Genomic DNA, 22,164 nt, shown 5'->3' on the forward strand with positions numbered 1-22,164 from the left:
GGTTCCTGTTATACAAACTTGGACAGAAGCAGAAGTTTCATTCTGATTGATTTTAGTTACTTTGGGTGAAACATTACCATGTTTCAATGAGGAAGATATATGTATATAATGATACTCAGAAAATACTTCCCACTATTCCTTCCAGCACATTCGCTCCACCTTTCTTTTCACCCTGTTACTGCCTATTCCCTGTAGGTAAGAAATCTCATTAGTTTTCTGGTTGACCCATTTAGTTGGCTTTTTAAAGTACTAATAACTGTTACATGTATATTTTTTATATCTCCTCTTCTTAAATTAAAGATAGTCTTTTGCCTTTTTTTTTTCATTTAACAACCTATCCTGGATATCAGTTCATAGAGATTTTCCTCATTCTTCTTGGTAGTTTCCTAGTGTTCTACTGTGGATTTACTGTAATTCAGTCACTCTCCTATGTCTGGGCATTTAGGTTGTTGCCTAACTTTTGCATTTACAAACAATGTTGCAATGAATAATCTGATACATTTATATTTTCCTATTGGAAGTTTAGTAATCCTGGCTCACTTTGGGAATTTCTACACCAACTAAATTATACAAAATTGGAATCCAAGTCTAAATAATACGCAAGTCCGAGAATTCAGTTTCTCATGAGAGCACTGTTTTCACCCCAAACTTGGGAATAAACAAATAACCTATCAACTTGTAGAGATGGTAGGTGAAGTATTCTTAGTCACTGTGTGTCTTAGTCAGTTTGGGCTGTTATAACAAAAGTACCACAGACAGGATGGCTTAAACAACAGGAATTTATTTCTCACAGTTCTGGAGGCTGAGCAGTTCAAAAATCAAGGTGCCAACTGATTTGGTTCTTGGTGAAAGCCCTTTTTGTGGTTTGCAGACAGAAGCCTTTTTGCTGTGTCCTCACATGGTAGAGAGAGACATCAACTCTCTAGTCTCTTGTAATATGGGCACACTAATCCCATTCATGAGGGTTTCACCCTCATGACTCAATTACTTCCTAGAGGCCCACCCTCCAAACACTATCACACTGGGGATTAAAGATTCAGTCTGTGAATTTGAGGTGCACACAAATACTCAGTTCATAGCACTGCAGGTATAGTTTTGAGGACCCTAGCTTTATGTATTAGTGTCAATTACAACTTCTTACCTTGCATAGACCCAAGGCCTCTTCTGCTGCCCTCCCCTTACAATACAAGCCTATAGTTGGAACCTTATTCTACAGGCCTTTATAAAGACTGCCAGGGGTGGTGCTTCTCTGCTGATTAATATTGTATTTTTTAAAAATAATCTTTTTTCTAGCATTGGAGAAGTTCTTTCTCTTTCACATGAGTATACATTTTTAAAACATGTTTAAATATTTTATTCGGCAGTTTGGAGAGGAAGGATTTTCATGTTAGTTTAGTTCACTAATGTTGCTGGATAACTGACATACAGACTTGCATGGTTGTTCTCATCTGCTCACATACCATTTATCTTTGTAGAGGAATTAGCCTGCAGAAAATGGCCAGGGTATTTAAGCGAGGAAATAATGAGGCAACTTTTTGACACACAAACCATTTAACTCTCACCTCAAGGAAATTTGCCAAAATTTGTCCAAAATTTGAAAAATCAACAGTTAAGGAGGAAAATGGCTGGTGATAGCTGACATGGAACAGGGTGGCTATATAATTTTTGAAATGTACCATTTATACAAAATATAAATGTTAATTGTATTGAATTGTTTCATTTTCCCTTATGTGCATTTTAGGCAATAATTCTAAAGAGAAATGAAATTCAAAAACTAGGAGTATCTAAACTCAACTTTTGGGTAAGATTCAATGTTTTTAATGCAGTTTATTTAAATTCTACTTTTTATTTCTATAAACTGAACACAGTATGCTTTAAAATGCTAATGATTTATAGTTAATAAATAGCTACTGTCTTAAAAATAGTTACCATCTAAGGTAGATAGATATGTAAGGAAATAGTCCTTAGCAAGGACTAGAAATCATTTTCAAGAAGTTAGCTCACATATTTCACAACTAACTTTCAGGCCACTCTTCCTTTATGTTTCATTCTGCTATATCCATACAGCCTTGCTTTTTAAAATTTGTTTGTCTTGAGTTTCTCTCTTTAGCTTCAATTAACCTTCCCTTCAACATAACTCAAGTATGTAGTTTCTTGCCAGCTTTCTCCTTTTCTTTCCTCTGCATCTATCTGCATCTGTCTCTCTTTCCTTCTGCTTCCAACTTTAGACTCTATTACTTTTGTCCTTTTAACATTTTCCTTACAGTCTCCCAGCCCCTTCTAATTTGAACTCAGCCACTACCTAATTTTTGTTTGGCTTCTTCCCAAATATGCAGATGGATGGCCCATATTACCTCCATGGTTTCCTAGTAAAATAAGTTATTAGGCAGGTAGTGCAACTCCTAAATTCTCTTAATATGAGACAGACAATATTCTTTTTCTCTGGTCTGTGATGTTCTTCTATTAAAAAATAAACCCTGGGCCACACACACTGGCTCACGCCTATAATCACAGCACTTTGGGAGGCCAACGTGGACAGAGAGCTTCAGCCCAGGAGTTTGAGACCAGCCTGGGCAACATGGCAAAACCCTGTCTCTACAAAAAGTAGAAAAACTAGTTGGGCATGGTGGCATGAACCTGTGATCCCAACTACTCAGGAGGCTGAGGTGGGAGGATCGCTTGAGCCCTGGAAGGTTACAGTGAGCCATGATTACCCCATTGCACTCCACCCTGGGTGACAGAAGAAATGAACTGTTATCTTTACATGTTATATATTGAAAGGATAAGTCTGGAAATGTTACAAGTTGAGGAGGTAGGTTCCCACCCACAATACAAGAGAACAAAATGGAAGGAGTTGCTATTTTCTCCTTGTTGGAGGCGTTCTCCCATCCTTTATGGTGAAAATATAGAAAGATTTGTCCACTAAGTTGTTGAATGAATGGCATGATGCTTTTTTTGTCTTTTTATTATTCTTTGTTGGTTCTACCAATTTGACTCTTTACCCAGGTCACCTGTCCTTAGGCATGCAGGCTTTGTAGAAATTCACATGTCAACATTACACTTGTAATATATAATTCTTTCACTTCAGAAAAATTGAGCAATTTAATAACTCAAAAGGAGGTCAGAATTTCAGTTGCAAACTATTGAAAAATGACAATAAATAGAAGAGTGTCCATAAACATCAAAAAAAATTTTGCCAAGGCTGCACTCAAAGGAAAATTAACTGTCTTCATTTTCAACAACATTTTCAGTAATAGACTGGAAAGAACATGAATTGACTAAGTTTTAAAATCAAGAATATCAAAGAAACAAAAAATCTAAGGAGGGAAAAGTTGAGATTTAACCAAATGTTCAGCTTACATGTTTTTTAAGCTTCCCTAGGTATTATTTTCTGTTTTTAGCTCTGTGTATCTTTGGCAAAAATAAGTATTTATTACACACAACCTGAACAAGGTATTTTTAGATCTAAGTGATTCACTTTAGAGTTTAATGTCAATAGAAGCAAATTCACTGTTTAATGGGAGACTCCAGTTTTTGGTGACGAAGTAATTGTTGAATTGAGCTCATGCTGAAATTTACAAAATTTACAAAGGGGAACTTTGTGTGCATCATGAAGCATGAGAATCATTACAAGAAGGGAAATGGAACCTCCAAGATAATCTAAAGCTCAGTACTAAGGCCAGATAAGGATAGTATGAGAAAGGATATTCTTACTTGTGAGCATAGATTCAAAATTTCACCTAGATTAAAAACATTCCTTACACACAAAAGTGTAAAAGATTAGTAACCCAAGAACAGCCATATATTTGATAAAGATAATCCACTTGTGATAAATCTGGCTTATTCTAGGAATCCAAAGATGTTTCTGGAAAATCCAAAAATGTAAATTATCACACTAAGAGATTAAAAGAGAAAAATATCTTATGATCGTCCCATTAGATGCAGAAAATAAAATTGATAAAATTGAACACCCATTTATAATGAAAACATTTAACACAGTATAAATAACAGTTTTCTCAACCCAGTAAAATTCTTCAGCAGTCATTAGTCTTACCGATAATAAGGTATTTAGAGTGTTCTGTTTAAAATCAATATAAAGATAAATGTGCTTTTTCACATTTTATTAAAGGTCCAAACTAGCCTAGTAATGCAAGAAAAGTAAATAATAGGAAAAGGAAAGAAACAGAAAGAAGCAAAATTTATTATAGTATCATATTTACCTAGAAAGAATAAAATAATTGACAGACAAATTATTAGAAATTAGAAGAATTCAATACCATGGCTAGATATAAGTTTAATATTAAAAAATCAATTGGATTTCTATTCTTTGGCAACAAACAGAAAACATATTTTTTAAAAATATGCCTTATGTATTAGGAAGAAAAATGCATAGGATCTGAATGAATCTAACAAAATACATACAGTATTTGTATGGGGAAATTTATTTTAAAATTTCTAAGATATAAATAGAAAAATAAAACACATTTATGTGTATGAAGGTTCGTGTAATGCAGTTCTCCCCAGTTGATGTTCAGATTCAAAGCAATTTCAGCAAGATTGTCTTAAAGGTCACATGTCACTAAATGATGCTGGGATAGTCTATCTATATGAGAAAAACCAGATGTTATACACAAATATCAGTTCCAGGCCTAGCCATTTTGAATGTTCCTAAGCTAGATGTCTTTTTGATATGTCTTTATAAATTTATAATGCTCCAGGCTTTTCTTGATTTTCCTTGTGCTAGCCTTGGAATCAGCCATTTTTCCAAGGAGCCCTGGTTCCTTTTAGAGGAGAATGGTATTTGGAAACCAAGACCTGAGTGGTATGTGCACTCATTACTACCAGTGTGTCCTTGTTTCTAGGCCCTTTCACTGCACGTGTGTGCACACGTGTGTGTGTATGAAATCATGATTTCATAACTATAGCTCCAATCCCAGCCTAATGCTATAGAAAGGCAGACTAGTTAGGTACCTCAGAACGCACAGAAAAACACCACAGCCTGCCATCTCCTGAAACTCCATCCAGCGGCAGAAGACACTCAGAAAGAGGTTCCAGGGAAATGCTCTCTATGCTGTGGGTCTGGTATCTACTATTCCCTCCAAGAAGCCTGCCCATGCAGGTAGCAGCAGCAGGGAACTAACAGGTGCCCTGCTAGGACTAGGCAGCCCAGGAAAGAGCCCTCTGCTCTTTACCGACCTCCTAGCCCACAATCCTGGTGTCTCTCACCCTCCACCCCATGGCAACAGGACATGGGAAGTACATTCTTCCTACACTGGTAGCATGATTTGGGGCTGAGACGGAGCACCAGGGCACCAGATGAATCAAGCTGACCAGAATAGCACTAGCACTGCAAAGGCTCTGAAAACTAAACTGTCATTGTAACTATAGTAAACAGAAGTAGGCCAGGACTCGTGTGATAAACCTAAAAACAAAGTGACTATCTGCTGAAATAGAAATTTAAAATAGGATCCACAGTCTCTAACATAATATAAAAAATGTACTGGACACAGTAGAAAAACCACTCATCATACCAAGAATGAAGAAAATAACAACTTGAATGAGAAAAGACAGTCAACAGATGTCAACACTGAGATGAATAGGATGTGGGGATATGTGACAAGGGTTTTAAAGCAGTCATCATAAAAACACTTCAATGAGCAGTTTTAAATACTCTGGAAGCAAATGAAAAGGCTATAAAAGCTCACCACAGAATTTTTTTTTTAAGAAAGAACAACTTGGTGATTAGAGAACTGAAAAATACAATAACTGAAATTAAAATTTAATAAATGGACTTGGTAGCAGAGTGAATATTACAGAGGAAGCAATCAGTGCTCTTGAAGACAGAACAATAGAAATCTCCCAATCTAAATTGAGAGAAAATCACAGGAAAAAGGACAGAGCCTCCGGGACCTGTGGTGTAGTAACAAAAGATCTAATATTTGTATCATCAAAATTTCAGAAGGAATGGAAAAAGAGAGTGGGGCTGAATAGTATTTTAAGAAGTAATTGCTAAAACTCCCCAAATGTGGTGAAAGACACACCTGCAGAATCTGTACCTGCAGAGTGAAGATACTGAGCGATTCCCAAGTAAGACAAACCCAGATAAATCCATGCCAAGATACATTATAAGTTAACTTTTAAAATGAAAAGAAAAAAGTCTTGAAAGCAGGTATGGAGAAATGACACATCACCTACAGGGCAAAATTGAGTTGAATTGTAGCAGACTTGTCATGTGAAAGTAAGGAAGCCAGAAGGTTGGGGCAGAACATTTGTCAAGATGAATTACATATCCAGTGGATGTTTCCTTTAGGAATGAAGGGGAAATAGACATTCTCTAATCAATGAAAATTAAGATAATTTGTGGCTAGCAGAGAACCTTAAAGAATGGTTAATTGAAGTTCTTTTGTAAGGTTTGTGGAAGACCAGATGGTTGTAGATACGTGGTTTTATTTCTGAGTTTTCTATTCTCTTCCATTGGTCTATGTGCCTGTTTTTGTACCAGTACCATGCTGTTTTGGTTATTGTAGCCTTGTAGTATAGTTTGAAGTCAGGTAGCCTGAGGCCTCCAGCTTTGTTCTTTTTGCTTAGGATTGTCTTGGCTATATGAGCTCTTTTTTTGATAGCATGGAATCAACCCAAATGTCCATGAATGATAGACTGGATAAAGAAAATGTGATACATATATACCATGGAATATTATGCAGTCATAAAAAGAAATGAGATCATGTCCTTGGCAGGGACATGGATGGAGCTGGAAGCCATTATTTTCAGCAAACTAATGTAGGAACAGAAAACCAAACACTGCATGTTCTCACTTATAAGTGGGAGCTGAACAGTGAGAACACATGGACACAGGGAGGGGAACAACACACACTGGGGCTTGTCAGGGGAGGGTAGGGGAAGGGAGAGCATCAGGAAAAATAGCTAATGAATGCTGGGCTTAATACCTAGGTAATGGGTTGATAGGTGCAGCAAACCACCATGGCACATGTTTACCTATGTAACAAACATGCATATCCTGCACATGTACCCCAGAACTTAAAATTTAAAAAGTTCTGGAAACAAAAAGGAAATTGAAGAAGGAATCCTAGAATGTAGGGAAGAAATATAAAACAGCAAAATAGATACACAGAGGGGTAGATATAATAGACTATTCTTCCCATGAGTATTTCCTTTCGTGTACTTTTTTTGCTTTATTTTGTTATTCTTTATTTAGATTTTTAAGTCAAGGATTTAATTCATTTATTTTCACTCTTTCATTTTTATTGATAAAGCTTTTGAGGCCATGAATTTGCTTCTTATCCTTGCTTTAAATGTCTTCCTTAGTTTCCATATGGAAATGGCATTTGCCTGCCATGCTGCTGCCATCATTCTATTTTTCACCTTTCTGAATCTGTTTTTGTTTGTCTTCCCTGTGTAGCATAAATTGAGTCTGTCTTTGCTTTGTGAGATAATGTGAAAACCTTTGTTGTAAGTTTTATGTATATTTGACTATATTTGCTTTGTTTCTGTATATGATCCTCTTTTATTTTAAACTTTTTGAATTTAGGAAAGTTACTGTTATTTCCTCAATTGTTGCATATTTGAAACTTTTTAAAATAACGTCTATACTTGAATGACAGATTGGCTAGATATAAAATTCTTGGTTCTCAATTTTTAAAGTTTCTTAAAAATACATCTACACCACTGCTTTGGTTTGTATGTTTCTTTTAACAAGTCTGATGCTAGCCAAATTCTTCTGTCCCTTATAAATTATGTGACTTTTGTGCCTGGAGGTTCTGAGGAATTTTTCTTCATTTTTCATAGTTCTACTGAAAGATGTCTTGAGTTAGTTTACCATACCAGATTAATTTTTTCCAGTATCCCCTGGATCCTTTCCAAATGCCGATTCAGGTCTTCTTTTATTTCTGGAAAGTTTTCTTGGATTATAATTTAAACACTAGTTTTGATTCATTGCTGTGGTTTTCTTTTTCAGGCACTCCAGTTATAATTATGTGCCTTTCTTCCATTTCTACCACTTTTCTCGGATACTTCTCACATCTTTCTCTGGTATCATTTTCATTCTTCATCATTGTTTTAGTGCCTTTACTTCAATTCCTTCATTATTTGAATTTTTCTTTTTATCATCTTGTGATTCAGTTTTTATTTTTTTTGATAGTATTCTCCTTTTCTTCCATTCCCTTTCTATGTCTAATAAACTCTTTATTTCTTTCTGCTTTTTTCCCCATTTCTGTTCTTGGTTTTTGAATTTCTTGTTTAAATTGCTTTTTTAATATTTCTGAATGCTCGTTTGAGGATATTTAGTTCAACTTTTAATTCTGCATAATTTTCTTCTGTTTTGTGAGATTTTATCGTTCAGTGGTATGGATTTCATTAGCTGAAATATTTGACTTTCATGTTTGTTATCTTCTTAAAGAAGCTTTGGATATTTATAAAGGCATTTTTTCATCTATTAATTATTTTGTGTTTTCTAGTCCAAATGCAAACCTCTTCTGAAAATGTAGCATAGTGTGATTTTTTTCAATGAATAACTTTTCTCTTTTTTTGTGCATGATGGCAGTAGTGATGGATAGTCTTTTGGTTTGGGTTCTCATTTTTCCTGCTGGATACTTTTTCCTTCTTGCACTCCCCTTTTTATCCTCCTTTCTTTCCAGAAATAATGCCTTTCTAACATCAGTGCTTTTGTCCCTACTCACTGTTAGGCCCTGCTCTGTACTCCCATTTACCAACCTCCCAGAGCTCTTTTTACACATAGGATGGACTTTTCTCTTTCTTGGGTTATTTTATTTCCAATTTTGACCCCTGTCTTTCCTTTTCTTCTTTATCCTTTTATGGGTCTCCCCTCATTCTCTGCAAAGGCTTAGGTCAGGGACTTGAGGTATAACTCTATAGATTCATTGCCCCCTTTTCGATTCATAGGTAATTTGAAGTTTTTTGCCATGTATGTGGTTGTATTGCTCTACTTGTTGGTTGATATATGCAGAGATTTGAATTTAGGCTGCTGTAACTTTCTCCAGGCTAACCGGAAGTACACAATTGTTCCCTTTTTAATCAAGGCTAGTCAAAAAATAAACAACAACAACAACACAGAAGCCTCATTGCCGTTCTAGTTCATATTCCTCTTTCTTAAAGGAAAGCTTAAGTTTTCACATTTCAAACTGTTATTTCTTGATGATGGGCTCATATATTTCCACAGGAGTGGTAGAAGAACTTTTAAGGTAGTGTTTTAAAAAATGGATTTTCAGCTGAGAAATAATATTTGGAAACAAACACATAAACACTCCCTTTTCTTAACAGAAATCAAAAGGAAGTAACCTTTTAAAACTTCCTTTAGATTGGCTGGGTGCAGTGGCTCACGCCTGTAATCCCAGCACTTTGGGAGGCCGAGGCGGGTGGATCACGAGGTCAGGAGATCAAGACCATCCTGGCTAACACGGTGAAACCCCGTCTCTACTAAAAATACAAAAAATTAGCCGGGCATGGTGGTGGGTGCCTGTGGTCCCAGCTATTCGGGAGGCTGAGGCAGGAGAATGCCGTGAACCCGGGAGGCGGAGCTTGCATTGAGCAGAGATCGCGCCACTGCACCCCGGCCTGGGGGACAGAGAGAGACTCCGTCTCAAAAAAAAAAAAACCAAAAAACTTCCTTTAGATTTAGGATATGTATAAGCAGCCACTTTTCCGATGCACACGGGGTTTTTTCTTTGTTCAAATCCCCCCTTCCTCTGTCTCTGTACGGGGAGCTGTTTTCTTCTTCCTTCTTTCTTTCTTGACTATTAACCTTTCACTCCTTAAGACAAAAAAAAAAAAAAAGATTTAGGATATGTAGAATTCTAGTGTTGCTATATATTTTATACCAGTGTCATCAGTTTTAATTCTTTGCTTTTAAACAAGATTTTCTAAAGGAACTTTTTTAAAAAACTTCACCATTTATACCTCACATAATTAAATTTTTTCTATGTCATTTATAGATATAATTGAATACTTTAGCTGGGTGATTTGTAGTTTTAAATACTGGACTTCTATTTTATTTTCTAGCTAATTCAAGGTAGTGCCTGGTGGTGTGGAACAATCATTTTGAAATTTCTGACATCTAAAATCTTAGGCGTTTCAGACCACGTAAGTACTTTTTAGTTAAAACATGAAAGTTCTTATAAATATGTAGCTGAATGAAAACTTTGAAACCATCTATTCTTATCTCTTCATTTTACAGAGGTTAAGTGCCTTCTCTAAGGTCTCTAGACGAGTTATTGGCAGAGTCAATAATAAAGTCTTGCAGTTCAGTGATCTTTGCAACCCACTAAAAAGAAAAAATATTCATGAATGCTGACTTGCCCTTTTAGTAAAAAAATACTAATAGTTTGTTAAGTAGTTATTTGTTTATATTTCAGTTAAAATACAAATAATTAGTTGTTTACATCATAAGTTATCCATTTATTGCAGATGTTAACATATGGGAGGCTGTCCTCAGCTTTGAAAATATAGAACTCTTAAAATCTCAATATTGTTTTATTTATTTATAACTATGGACTAAAATCAATGTATGATTTGATGTTTTAAGGCCTTGTTATATAAAAAGAGAATGTTAAAAAATTTTGATCTTTTCATTTTCTAGGACATACATGCAGAGCATTTATCTCTCATGTAGTATTTCTGTTTGTTAATGTTTTAAAGAGTAGCCCTTTTCAAGGCCTAAGTCCCTGCTTAACTAACTGGTTTAGGGAATAGAAAACAATGCATGAATCTACTTTTTATTTCTAGCACTTTCTGTTTAGAAATAAGCATACATGAGTATATCATACAATAATCAATTTTGAAATTTACCTCATTTAATGCTATCCAATTAGGGCCCTGTTTGATGCTGAAATTATGTACTTTGGTAAGGGATTATAGTATTACTTCTTTAAAAGGTCAAATGCTATCTCTATGCAATATAACATGCAACATGTTTATATTAAATAAAATTTCTAAATGTAAGCATTTGCCATTTATTGCTAGTTTTGCATGGTGGTTTATTAGTGTATTTGTTGCTGCTGTTCTCTGGCATGTCTGACAGATTTCCCCATTCTCCTTTCCTTTTTATTGTTTTTAACTTTATTATATATGTCTTATGATAAACTTTATTTAGACCTTCTAAGTTATTTATTTATCTGTTAAGTTTGTTCATGATTATGTTTCTTGCCTTACTTCACATTGACCCCCAGATCTTTACAAATCTAAATCTTTTTTTTTTTTTTTTTGAAACACAGTCTCATGCTGTCACCCAGGCTGGAATGCAGTGGCCAATCTCGGGTCACAGCAACCTCCATCTCCTGGGCTCAAGCGATTCTCGTGCCTCAGCTTCCTGAGTAGCTGAGATTATAGGCACGTGCCACCACACCTGGCTAATTTTTGTATTATTAGTAGAGATGGGGTTCCAGCATGTTGGCCAGCCTGGTCTCAAACTCCTGACCTCAAGTGATCCACCTGCCTTGGCCTCCCAAAGTGCTGGTGATTACGGGTGTGAACCACCATGCCTGCCCTACAAATTAAAAAAAAAAAAATGCAAACACACTTCCTTGGTAGTCCTGAGTGACTTCCTTTATGTGACAGTTACGAGGAATACCTGAGATTATAGTGGTTTGGTTAAATTACTGTTAGTCACCAGGCCTATTCTAAATTAGAAAAATTAAGTGCAACTCTAAATTATCCTTGAGTACTGGTAGATTAGGAAAAATAATTGAATGAAAACCACTCATAATCATCAAATTTGTTATAAAATAATTTCTGTCACTATAAAATAATTTGAATTAAGAGTTTACTTGCCAAATATTTTCCTTTTTCTGGACTTCTGAGGATGCTGTGGAAAAATAATTGTCTCACCAAGAGCAGGTTGTATATAATCAGTAGAAAAATAGAAGTTCTGCATTGGGTTTGGTTGTTGGTATCTACTTTTAGCCTTGGAGATCAAATAGCTAAGTCAAAGATCAAAGTCGTATGTATAATTATTGTAATTCTTATGAGGATCAGGTCTTATATTCAATGGTTTGAATATATGTCTATAAAATATCAAGAAGTACCAAATATTGTAATCAGTCTGCGAGGCTTTGTGAAAATGACAGTGCACAGAAAGCTTATGACCTACAATGTATGTTGAAAGAGGTTAAGTAAAATAGTTTTTCATGATAAATTGTCTTATTATAAAATGTAATTAACTACATGGTGGTTTATTCTCAGCAGATATTGATTTTAGCTCACTCTTTATCATCTTCTCTTTATTTTTTCTGACTTCTTTCTACTTTTCATTTTTCATGATATTTCTCTTTATTTTCAGTTATCTTGAGAAGTCAGCACATGGTATATTTGGTTCACTGTAGTTTTTTGTTTTCTTAGAGGGATGTCTAAATATATTGGATTTATCTGCTCTATAAACTTTGTTATTCTTACATCAATAAAGTATTACTGTCTATAGGCTATAATCACTTGTGTAATTTTAATTCATTTTACTTTATTTTCTCCCAGATTCGCCTGAGTGATCTTATAGCAGCCAGAATCTTAAGGTATACAGATTTTGATACTTTAATATACACCTGTGCTCCCGAATTTGACTTCATGGAAAAAGCGGTATGAATGTTTCTTTTTTCCTTCTCTACTAATATGAGTTTTTTGCTCCAGGTTTTTTTAAAATCTGAAACTCAAAATTTTTGCTCAGAAACAGTCAACTTATTTTATATTTTTTACTGTAACTTTTGCTAATCTACATTCCTCACTTGTTTTTTTTGTCTGTTAAAAAAAAAAGATAGCCTCTATCTTATAGAGTTATTGATGATGGTTAAATGAGATAATCTGAAAAGAGTATTTAACATACTATATGACCCATAATAATTACTATTATTACAAATCAATTACTTTTGATAATCTAGGCCACTTGGAAATATGGGACCATTCAGGAAAAAGTCTAAATTCTTGTTTCTGTTTTTAAGAAATTCAGTTTTATTACAGTTAACACCCCAAATATTATAACATTTTTAACAAGGTGTTACCAAGAAAGGTATGCTACTGATGAGTTTTAATGAACATATAAAAATTCATTTTAAATTATACAAATGCAAGGTATTATTCTTTTTAAAAACTTCATGTTATACAGCTTTAAAATATAGGCTGGGCGTGGTGGTTCATCCCTGTAATCCCAGCACTTAGGGATGCTGAGGCGGGTAGATCACTTGAGGTCAGGAGTTTGAGACCAGCCTGGCCAACATGGTGGTAACTCCATCTCTACTAAAAATACAAAAATTAACCAGGCATGTTGGTGCATGCCTGTAGTCCCAGCCTGAGTAGGAGGCTGAGACAGGAGAATTGCTTGAACCCTGGAGGCGGAGATTGCAATGAGCTGAGATCGCACCAATGCACTCCAGCCTGGGTGACAGAGTGAGACTCTGTATCAAAAAAAAAGAAAAAAAAATTGGCCTCTTTGTAGAATCATGGAACACAAGATCAGGAAGGGCTCTTAGAGACCATGCCATATAGTTCTTTCATTTGCAGATAAAGAAAAGCTTAAAAGATTTGCCTAAAGCACACACAAGCCAAGATCAGGACGTGGATTCTAATGGATTCTAGAACTCTCAATCCAGGGCTCTTTCCTCTATTTGTAGCTCAATTTTCTTCATAGGACATAACAAAGTTGCTACTGGATTGATTATTCCTTGTGTAATCATTATGAATTCTGAATTAGTGGTAAATAATAAAATTTTACATTCTTCTCTTATCCATCCAACCAGTCATCCCATTCATTCAAAAACTATTATTGACCACTATATGAGGCAGTTTGCTATAGCACGACAAATAGGAAAATGAACTGGTTTCTTGCTTTTAAGAAATGTATAATTTAGTTACATGGTAAATTACTCCTTATCACAATAACAGGTCATCAGAATTAGTTAGCCAATGTTATTTCTGTACTTATTCATAGTTTTAGTCATTAACTTTGGTTAGCGTTCTTTCTTGTTAGCTCTAGTTTCACTAATGAAAATAATGGAGCTGTGTAGTACAGAAAGTTACAACGTAGGACCCAGGTTCGGTAGACACACATTTTAAAACTTAGTATTATGTAAATAAAAAACAGAAAAGAAAAAATAGATATAGCAATTCTAGTTTTATTAAAATAATAAATTTTTCATTAAATTTTTGGAATACTTTTTGTAACTATTTTTATAATTTTAATTATTTTATTAAGGCATGGAAGACAATAAATATATATTCTGCTGATGACAAAGAAATTTAACCTTTTACTTTTAAGGAATGTTATCATGGCACTTAGTTTGACATAGATGTTTACTAATTTAATGTAAAAATTGTAAGTAACCATTTTGAATAATTTGGTATATTTCAGACTCCGCTGAGATACACAAAGACATTATTGCTTCCAGTTGTTATGGTGATTACATGTTTTATCTTTAAAAAGGTATTTTTAAACAAATTATTATTTGTTTTTGGCATCAATATAAGGACTATAAGAATGCAAATTGCTCAGAATTCCATGTTATTTTTAGGATGAACTCTTTCTCTCTCTAAAAGTTTGCTTTTTATTTAGATCTTTCATCGATCTTTTTATAAAAAGCCATGATAAAAGGTATTCTTATTTTTTCTTTCAAAAGATACATACCAGTCACCAACTGTGTATCAAGGACTACATTAACATTGTAGGTATACCCGGACAAATAAAACCTGGCCGCTCCTGTCTTGGAACTTACAATCCTGGATTATTGGGGGTGGGGGTGCAAACATGAAGCAAATAATCACACAAATGTCTAAAGAATTAAAATTTTTATAGGTGCTATGAAAGAAAAGTCCAGTGACAACAATGTTAGTATCTTTCAAATATAAAGCACAGTGAAGTCTTGATCTATTTTGAGTGGGCCTGCGTAGAAGAAATCTGTATAGCTAATTAAAAAATACTTTTCTACATGTTCACTGTTTTCATGACAGAAGAAAAGAACATCTCAATGAAAAAAATAATCTTTAAAATACCACTGGTAGGTTTTCTTGGTCTGGGTGGAGTTTATCTAAAAGCATGGTTAAAGACAGTGGGTATTTTTTTAAGCAGTCTTGAGCCATCTTTATTTATATTATTTACAAGCTATCAAGTCTTAAGCCAGTATGTATTTATTGTATACTTTTAAGCAGATAACAATAATGCAGTTTCCCTACCACCATACCAGTTGTGTTCTTGTTGAAAGGAGTTTTCTGTATTTACAGTCAAATTGCATATCTTCTCTATGTAGTTTTAGTTGCCACACTTCTCACTCCTTTGTTTACACAGAGATGTGAGTAATTTAAGAGTAAGAAAGGTATCTCCCTCGACATCTCTGTTGTTTCACCCTTGATCCAGTTCCCTGCAGACCACGTGGGAAGAGTCAGGATAAAGGAAACAAGGAGGAATGAGTAAAATGTGAGCAGGTTTACCGCCCTGCATCCTTTCGGCCCATGCTGGCTTAGAATGAAGATTTTCTCTACTGGCCTGTTTCTTTTCCATCAAGGCAAAATGTCAAATTATTCTTCTAAGGCTCCACTTAGAGGGGCCAATGCATGAATTAACTATTCAGCGGAGAGTCAGCAATGTGAGAGAAACTGATAGCTAGATCCGCAACTGCTATATTTTAAAAAATTAAGATCCAAGACTTATAAATACATTACTAGTTTCCAGACACACCACAACCTGAACTATGCATGTGCACTAGCAGGGGCATGTGCATACACACACACACACACACACACAGACACGCACACACACGTCCCTGCAGCCAGTCAAGTTTCATACACACACACGCGCACGCACACACACACACATACAAACATCCCTACAGCTAGCCAGGTTTCATACACACATACACACATACACACACACACACAAATCCCTGTAGCCGGCCAAGTTTCATACACACACACACACACACACACACACACACACACACTATCTCTCTCTCTCTCATCCCTGCAGCCAGCCAAGTTTCACTCCTTCCTTTCTGCTTTCTTATAAACCCCTCAGTCTTTATTTGTCCTATTGTGGCTTATTTTTCACCCCAAGGATACTTCTGATGGTCATTTAGTTTTCAATGATGTGAAGTCACTTCTCAGAAGGAGAAAAGGAAGGCATCTATAGTATGACCGTCCTGTTCCTGAGGACTCCCTTAAACATTAAAAAATACTTCTTTCCTTGGCAGAGTGTTTATATTAATGAATCAGAGCATTTTAAATATTGCAGTATTCCTTACAAAAGTTTCATTGATTTGATTCTATTCACAGACTGTTCGTGATATTTCGTATGTTTTAGCTACAAACATTTATCTAAGGTAATTATATCATCATTGTTTTTAAAACATACAGTATTCCATTATTAAATAACTTACTGTAACATTAATTTTTCAAATGAATATGCATTAAACTTTAGCATTGTGATTAAGAAAGGAAATATGAACCAAACTTAAATGTTTCCTTAAAAATATTATTCTTACAGATTTCTTATATCTATTTGGACTTGTTTTGGAGATATATGTATTTGTGAACCAACTCAAAGTTTAAATTGATAAATTATAATATTAGAATTTAAAGTCAGTAAGCTAAAGATTTATTTTTTTATTTTTATTATTATACTTTAAGTTTTAGGGTACATGTGCACAATGTGCAGGTTAGTTACATATGTATACATGTGCCATGCTGGTGTGCTGCACCCATTAACTTGTCATTTAGCATTAGGTATATCTCCTAAAGCTATCCCTCCCCCCTCCCCCTACCCCACAACAGTCCCCAGAGTGTGATGTTCCCCTTCCTGTGTCCATGTGTTCTCATTGTTCAATTCCCACCTATGAGTGAGAATATGCGGTGTTTGGTTTTTTATCCTTGCAATCGTTTACTGAGAATGATGATTTCCAATTTCATCCATGTCCCTACAAAGGACATGAACTCATCATTTTTTATGGCTGCATAGTATTCCATGGTGTATATGTGCCACATTTTCTTAATCCAGTCTATCATTGTTGGACATTTGGGTTGGTTCCAAGTCTTTGCTATTGTGAATAGTGCCTCAATAAACATACGTGTGCATGTGTCTTTATAGCAGCATGATTTATAGTCCTTTGAGTATATACCCAGTAATGGGATGGCTGGGTCAAATGGTATTTCTAGTTCTAGATCCCTGAGGAATCGCCACACTGACTTCCACAAGGGTTGAACTAGTTTACAGTCCCACCAACAGTGTAAAAGTGTTCCTATTTCTCCACATCCTCTCCAGCACCTGTTGTTTCCTGACTTTTTAATGATCGCCATTCTAACTGGTGTGGGATGGTATCTCATTGTGGTTTTGATTTGCATTTCTCTGATGGCCAGTGATGATGATCATTTTTTCATGTGTTTTTTGGCTGCATAAATGTCTTCTTTTGAGAAGTGTCTGTTGATGTCCTTCACCCACTTTTTGATGGGGTTGTTTGTTTTTTTCTTGTAAATTTGTTTGAGTTCATTGTAGATTCTGGATATTAGCCCTTTGTCAGATGAGTAGGTTGTGAAAATTTTCTCCCATTTTGTAGGTTGCCTGTTGACTCTGATGGTAGTTTCTTTTGCTGTGCAGAAGCTGTGTAGTTTAATTAGATCCCATTTGTCAATTTTGGCTTTTGTTGCCATTGCTTTTGGTGTTTTAGACATGAAGTCCTTGCCCATGCCTATGTCCTGAATGGTAATGCCTAGGTTTTCTTCTAGGGTTTTTATGGTTTTAGGTCTAACATTTAAGTCTTTAATCCATCTTGAATTAATTTTTGTATAAGGTGTAAGGAAGGGATCCAGTTTCAGCTTTCTACATATGGCTAGCCAGTTTTCCCAGCACCATTTATTAAATAGGGAATCCTTTCCCCATTGCTTCTTTTTCTCAGGTTTGTCAAAGATCAGATAGTTGTAGATATGCGGCGTTATTTCTGAGGGCTCTGTTCTGTTCCATTGATCTATATCTCTGTTTTGGTACCAGTACCATGCTGTTTTGGTTACTGTAGCCTTGTAGTATAGTTTGAAGTCAGGTAGCGTGATGCCTCCAGCTTTGTTCTTTTGGCTTAGGATTAACTTGGTGATGCGGGCTCTTTTTTGGTTCCATATGAACTTTAAAGTAGTTTTTTCCAATTCTGTGAAGAAAGTCATTGGTAGCTTGATGGGGATGGCATTGAATCTATAAATTACCCTGGCAATTTTTGGAATTCCTCCCTCCCTCCCTTCCTCCCTTCCTTCCTTCCTGCCTTCCTTCCTTCTCTCTCTCTCTCTGTCTTGTCTTGTCTTTCCTCTTCTCTTCTCTCTTTTCTTTTCTCTTTTTTCTTTTCTCTTCTCTTGTCTTCTCTTGTCTTCTCTTGTCTTCTCTTCTCTTCTCTTCTTTTCTTTTCTTTTCACAGAGTCTTGCTCTGTCAGCCAGGCTGGAGTGCAGTGGCATGATCTCTGCTCACTGCAGCCTGGACATCCCGGACTCATGCGATCATCTCATCTCAGCTCTGCCAAGCAGCTGGGACTACAGGTGTGCGTCACCATGCCCAGCTAATTTTTGTATTTTTTTGTAGAGAGGGGGTTTCACCGTGTTGGTCAGGCTTTTCTTTTTCTTTCTTTTTTAACTTTCAGAGGGGGTATAATTATTTGTGTTCCTGAATATTTATGAATTTTCTTCTAAACTTATTGTTAAAACTATTTATTGTATAACATTTTTGGATGGTTTTAGTAATGTCACTAGCATAAGCAGATGCCAGCAAAATGTATCGTATCAGTCACACATAAGTAAATTGCTACAAAACTCAAGAAGTAAATTGTGAAGAAAATTTCCTTCTGAGGGAAATATGATCTCAAATGACATGTTTTTTAGTGTTCAACTTTTATTTTTGATGCAGGGGGCACATGTACAGGCTTGTTATATGGGTATATTGTATCCAGGTAGTGAGCATAGTACCTAATAGTAATTTTCAAGTTACATTTTATATTTGTAAATAGAATATTTGATTTTATTTTGTGACTTCTACTTTATAGAATAGTTTTAGATTTATAGAAAAATTGTGAAGACAGTAGAAAGAGTTTCTATGAACTCCATACTCCATGCTTGTATTTTTAATAAACAGCTGTGTATGGTTGTCAGAAGAGCTAATTAAGCTCTTAGGTGCATCTGTTGAAATTGTTTCCAAAATAAAGGGGATAATAGAACCATTCTATATTGTTCCAGACAGATGGAGCACAGGGAAATGTGTCTTGGCATTCTAAAAAAGAATGAATGGAGAACCCTGGACACTGTTCCCATAAGGAGTACATGAAGGGACTTGGGATATTTAATTGGATAATAGAAGATTGAAGGGTATGTGGCAACTGTCTTCATATATTGCAGAGGGTGTAATGTGGAAGCGACAGACTCGGAGGGGTCAATGGATGGAAGATAATTACTCAGAATATGGAAGTCTATGTATTGATTACATATTTGAAAGTGACAGGCCTGTTGTGTATGGGCAGAGGGTTCCGGGTTAAATCTCAAAAATAATAATAGCAGGGGCTAGTAGTAATACATTCTGAAAAACCAGCGTATCAAAAAGAGAGGGAATACTCCCCTCTCTTAGATCTGCTCCCCTGGGTGCTGATTGTAAGTAGCTTTGTATGTTTTATTTTAGAAAATACATATAGAAACACAATATTTAAAAAAAATAGAATTGTATTCTTCTTATTCTGCAACTTGTTACTTGTATTTAATAGTGTGTCTTGGGCCTCTTCCTTGATCTTCATTATATTTTATAATGGTCTTAGGATTTTATTGTTGACCATCATGCGTGACTGCCTTTCCCATATCAATGAAAGTTTAGATTATATATAACTTTTGTCTTAAAAAAACCAATGTTTTGAGGATTGAACATCCTGGTTCGTGTATCTTGGTACACTTATTCTAAGTATTTCTATAGTATGAAATATTTGAATTTGGACTGCTGATTATGAGGCCTGCATATTTTAGAATTTGTTAAAACTGAGAAATTATAATGATGAGAATGTCCATTTCTCTGCAACTCCACCAACATCGTTATCAAGCTTTTAATTTTTTCTGATAGGTAAAAACAATTCATTTTATTGTATCAATTCTTTGTCAGTGGAGTTTTGCAGCTTTTCATGTGTTTGTTTACTATGTTTCTTTTTGACCTTTAAAAGTTGTTTTGTGGGTTTTTGTTGTTGTTGTTGTTTTGTTTTGTTTTGTTTTTTTGTCTCGCTGCTGTGTATGCAGTGGCACAATCTCGGCTCACTGCAACGTCTGCCTCCGGGGTTCAAGCAATTCTCCTGCCCCAGCCTCTGGAGTAGCTGGGATGACAGGCACCCGTCATCACACTCAGCTAATTTTTATATTTTTAGTAGAGACAGGGTTTGCCATGTTGGCCAGGCTGGTCTCGAACTCCTGACCTCAAGTGATCCAGCCACCTGGGCCTCCCAAAGTGCTGGGATTGCAGGCATGAGCCACTGTGCCCGGCTATGTGTTATGTTTTTGCTTTTTCCATAGACGTAACGTTTTGTCTCTTATGTGCATTACATAGTTTCTTCCAAGATGTCAACTTATAGTTCATTTATGGTCTCTGCTTTGTAGAACCTCAAAATTTCTGTACAATCACAGTTATATATTTTTTCTGGGTTCATATGTTGCTTAGAACACTTCCCTATACGAAAAACATGAAAATTTTTTTTCATATTTTCTTTCATAAGTTTCTATTTACATATAGGTTATTTATTACTCTTGCGTTAATTTTGTGGTATAGTGACATAGAGGAGTCTACCTTTCCCCCTCTAATGAGGTATTGTCCCAACACAGTGTTGCATAAATCTTTTTTCCAAATGTCAGCTTTTATCACTTATCAATTCTCATTGTACTTGAGTCTGTTTTAGATTGTCTCTTATATTGATCTTTTAGTTTATAGGAAAGCTGCTTTACTTTTTTTTTTTTTTTTTTTTGCAACACGTTTTTATCTAGCCACATTATCAAACTTTCTTTCTGGTTCTGATAGTTTTTCCATTGATGTCTGGATTTTCTAGGCAGGTTATCATATAATCTACAAATGGTAATAACTTTCTAATATTTATACTTCTTTACTTTCTTGTCTTGCTAGAACTTCCAGAACAATTTTGAATTGCAGTGATGATGGGCTTGCCCTTATTTTGTTTCTGACTCTAAAGTGAAGAATGCCTTTAGTGTCTCACTGTTTCATTTGCTGTTAGTATATAATAGATAGCCTTTATTTCATTAAGAAAGTTTCCTTGGCCAGGCACGGTGGCTCACGCCTGTAATACCAGCATTTTGGGAGGCCAAGGTGGGCGGATCACGAGGTCAGGAGATTGAGGCCATCCTGGCTAACATGGTGAAACCCCGTCTCTACTAAAAATACAAAAAATTAGCTGGGCATCGTGGTGGGCGCCTGTAGTCCCAGCTACTTGGTAGGCTGAGGCAGGAGAATGGCGTGAACCCGGGAGGCGGAGGTTTCAGTGAGCTGAGATCGCGCCACCGCACTCCAGCCTGGGTGACAGAGTGAGACTCCGTCTCAAAAAACAAAAAAAAAAAAGAAAGTTTCCTTTTGGTTTATATAAACCAGGATAATTTTAAAAATTAAATTAGAGATAGATGTTGAAAGTATATAATGTGTGAATTGTAACTCAATAAAGCAGTAAAAAATGAATGTTAAATTTTTAAAAAATGGCTTTAAAAATATTTTGGGGATTATATATTTTTTCTCCTTATTAATAACTACACTTGTTTTTAAAATTTGGTAAGAATGCTTAACATGTGATCTACCCTCAACGATTTTTTAATTGTATAATACAGTATTGTGGACTATAACATTCTATAGTCGATCTCTTGAACTTATTCATCTGGCTTAACTGAAACTTTAAAAATATTCAGTAAATCATGCTGTGACAGATGTGCTGTCATCCAGGCTTTGTTGTTCCATTTGTAGAGTAGAGGCAGAGTAGATTTAGCATAATTCTGAAAAAAGGCCTCAGGATTTTCAAAGTGGTAAATGAACATTGGCTTCAACCGAAAGTCACCAGCTGCATTAGTCCATAACGAGGTCATTCTTTTTTGGATTTTTCATAAAACCAGCTTTTGGTTTTATTCCTTATATTTATGAAGGTTGTTCTCCATTTTATTAATCTCTGTTCATA

At 35.4% G+C, this 22,164-nt stretch overlaps 1 protein-coding gene across 9 annotated transcripts in view; it reads left to right on the forward strand.

Moving 5' to 3' along the window:
- The window catches only part of DPY19L2 (dpy-19 like 2), a 103,610-nt gene that overhangs the window by 52,212 nt on the left and 29,234 nt on the right, over positions 1–22,164 (forward strand). For 6 of the 9 annotated variants that reach the window (XM_055096515.2, XM_055096517.2, XM_034935519.3 and 3 more), the window contains 5 exons: positions 1,742–1,801; positions 10,036–10,116; positions 12,499–12,600; positions 14,366–14,437; positions 16,279–16,325. In XM_055096515.2, the coding sequence (XP_054952490.1) occupies positions 1,742–1,801; positions 10,036–10,116; positions 12,499–12,600; positions 14,366–14,437; positions 16,279–16,325 (362 nt within the window). The remainder of the gene's footprint in view (positions 1–1,741; positions 1,802–10,035; positions 10,117–12,498; positions 12,601–14,365; positions 14,438–16,278; positions 16,326–22,164) is intronic. The other 3 variants (XM_055096516.2, XM_055096512.2, XM_063593374.1) reach the window with 1 other exon arrangement.

This window comes from Pan paniscus, chromosome 10 (genome assembly GCF_029289425.2).
Source record: "Pan paniscus chromosome 10, NHGRI_mPanPan1-v2.0_pri, whole genome shotgun sequence".
Classification (NCBI taxonomy): domain Eukaryota; kingdom Metazoa; phylum Chordata; class Mammalia; order Primates; family Hominidae; genus Pan; species Pan paniscus.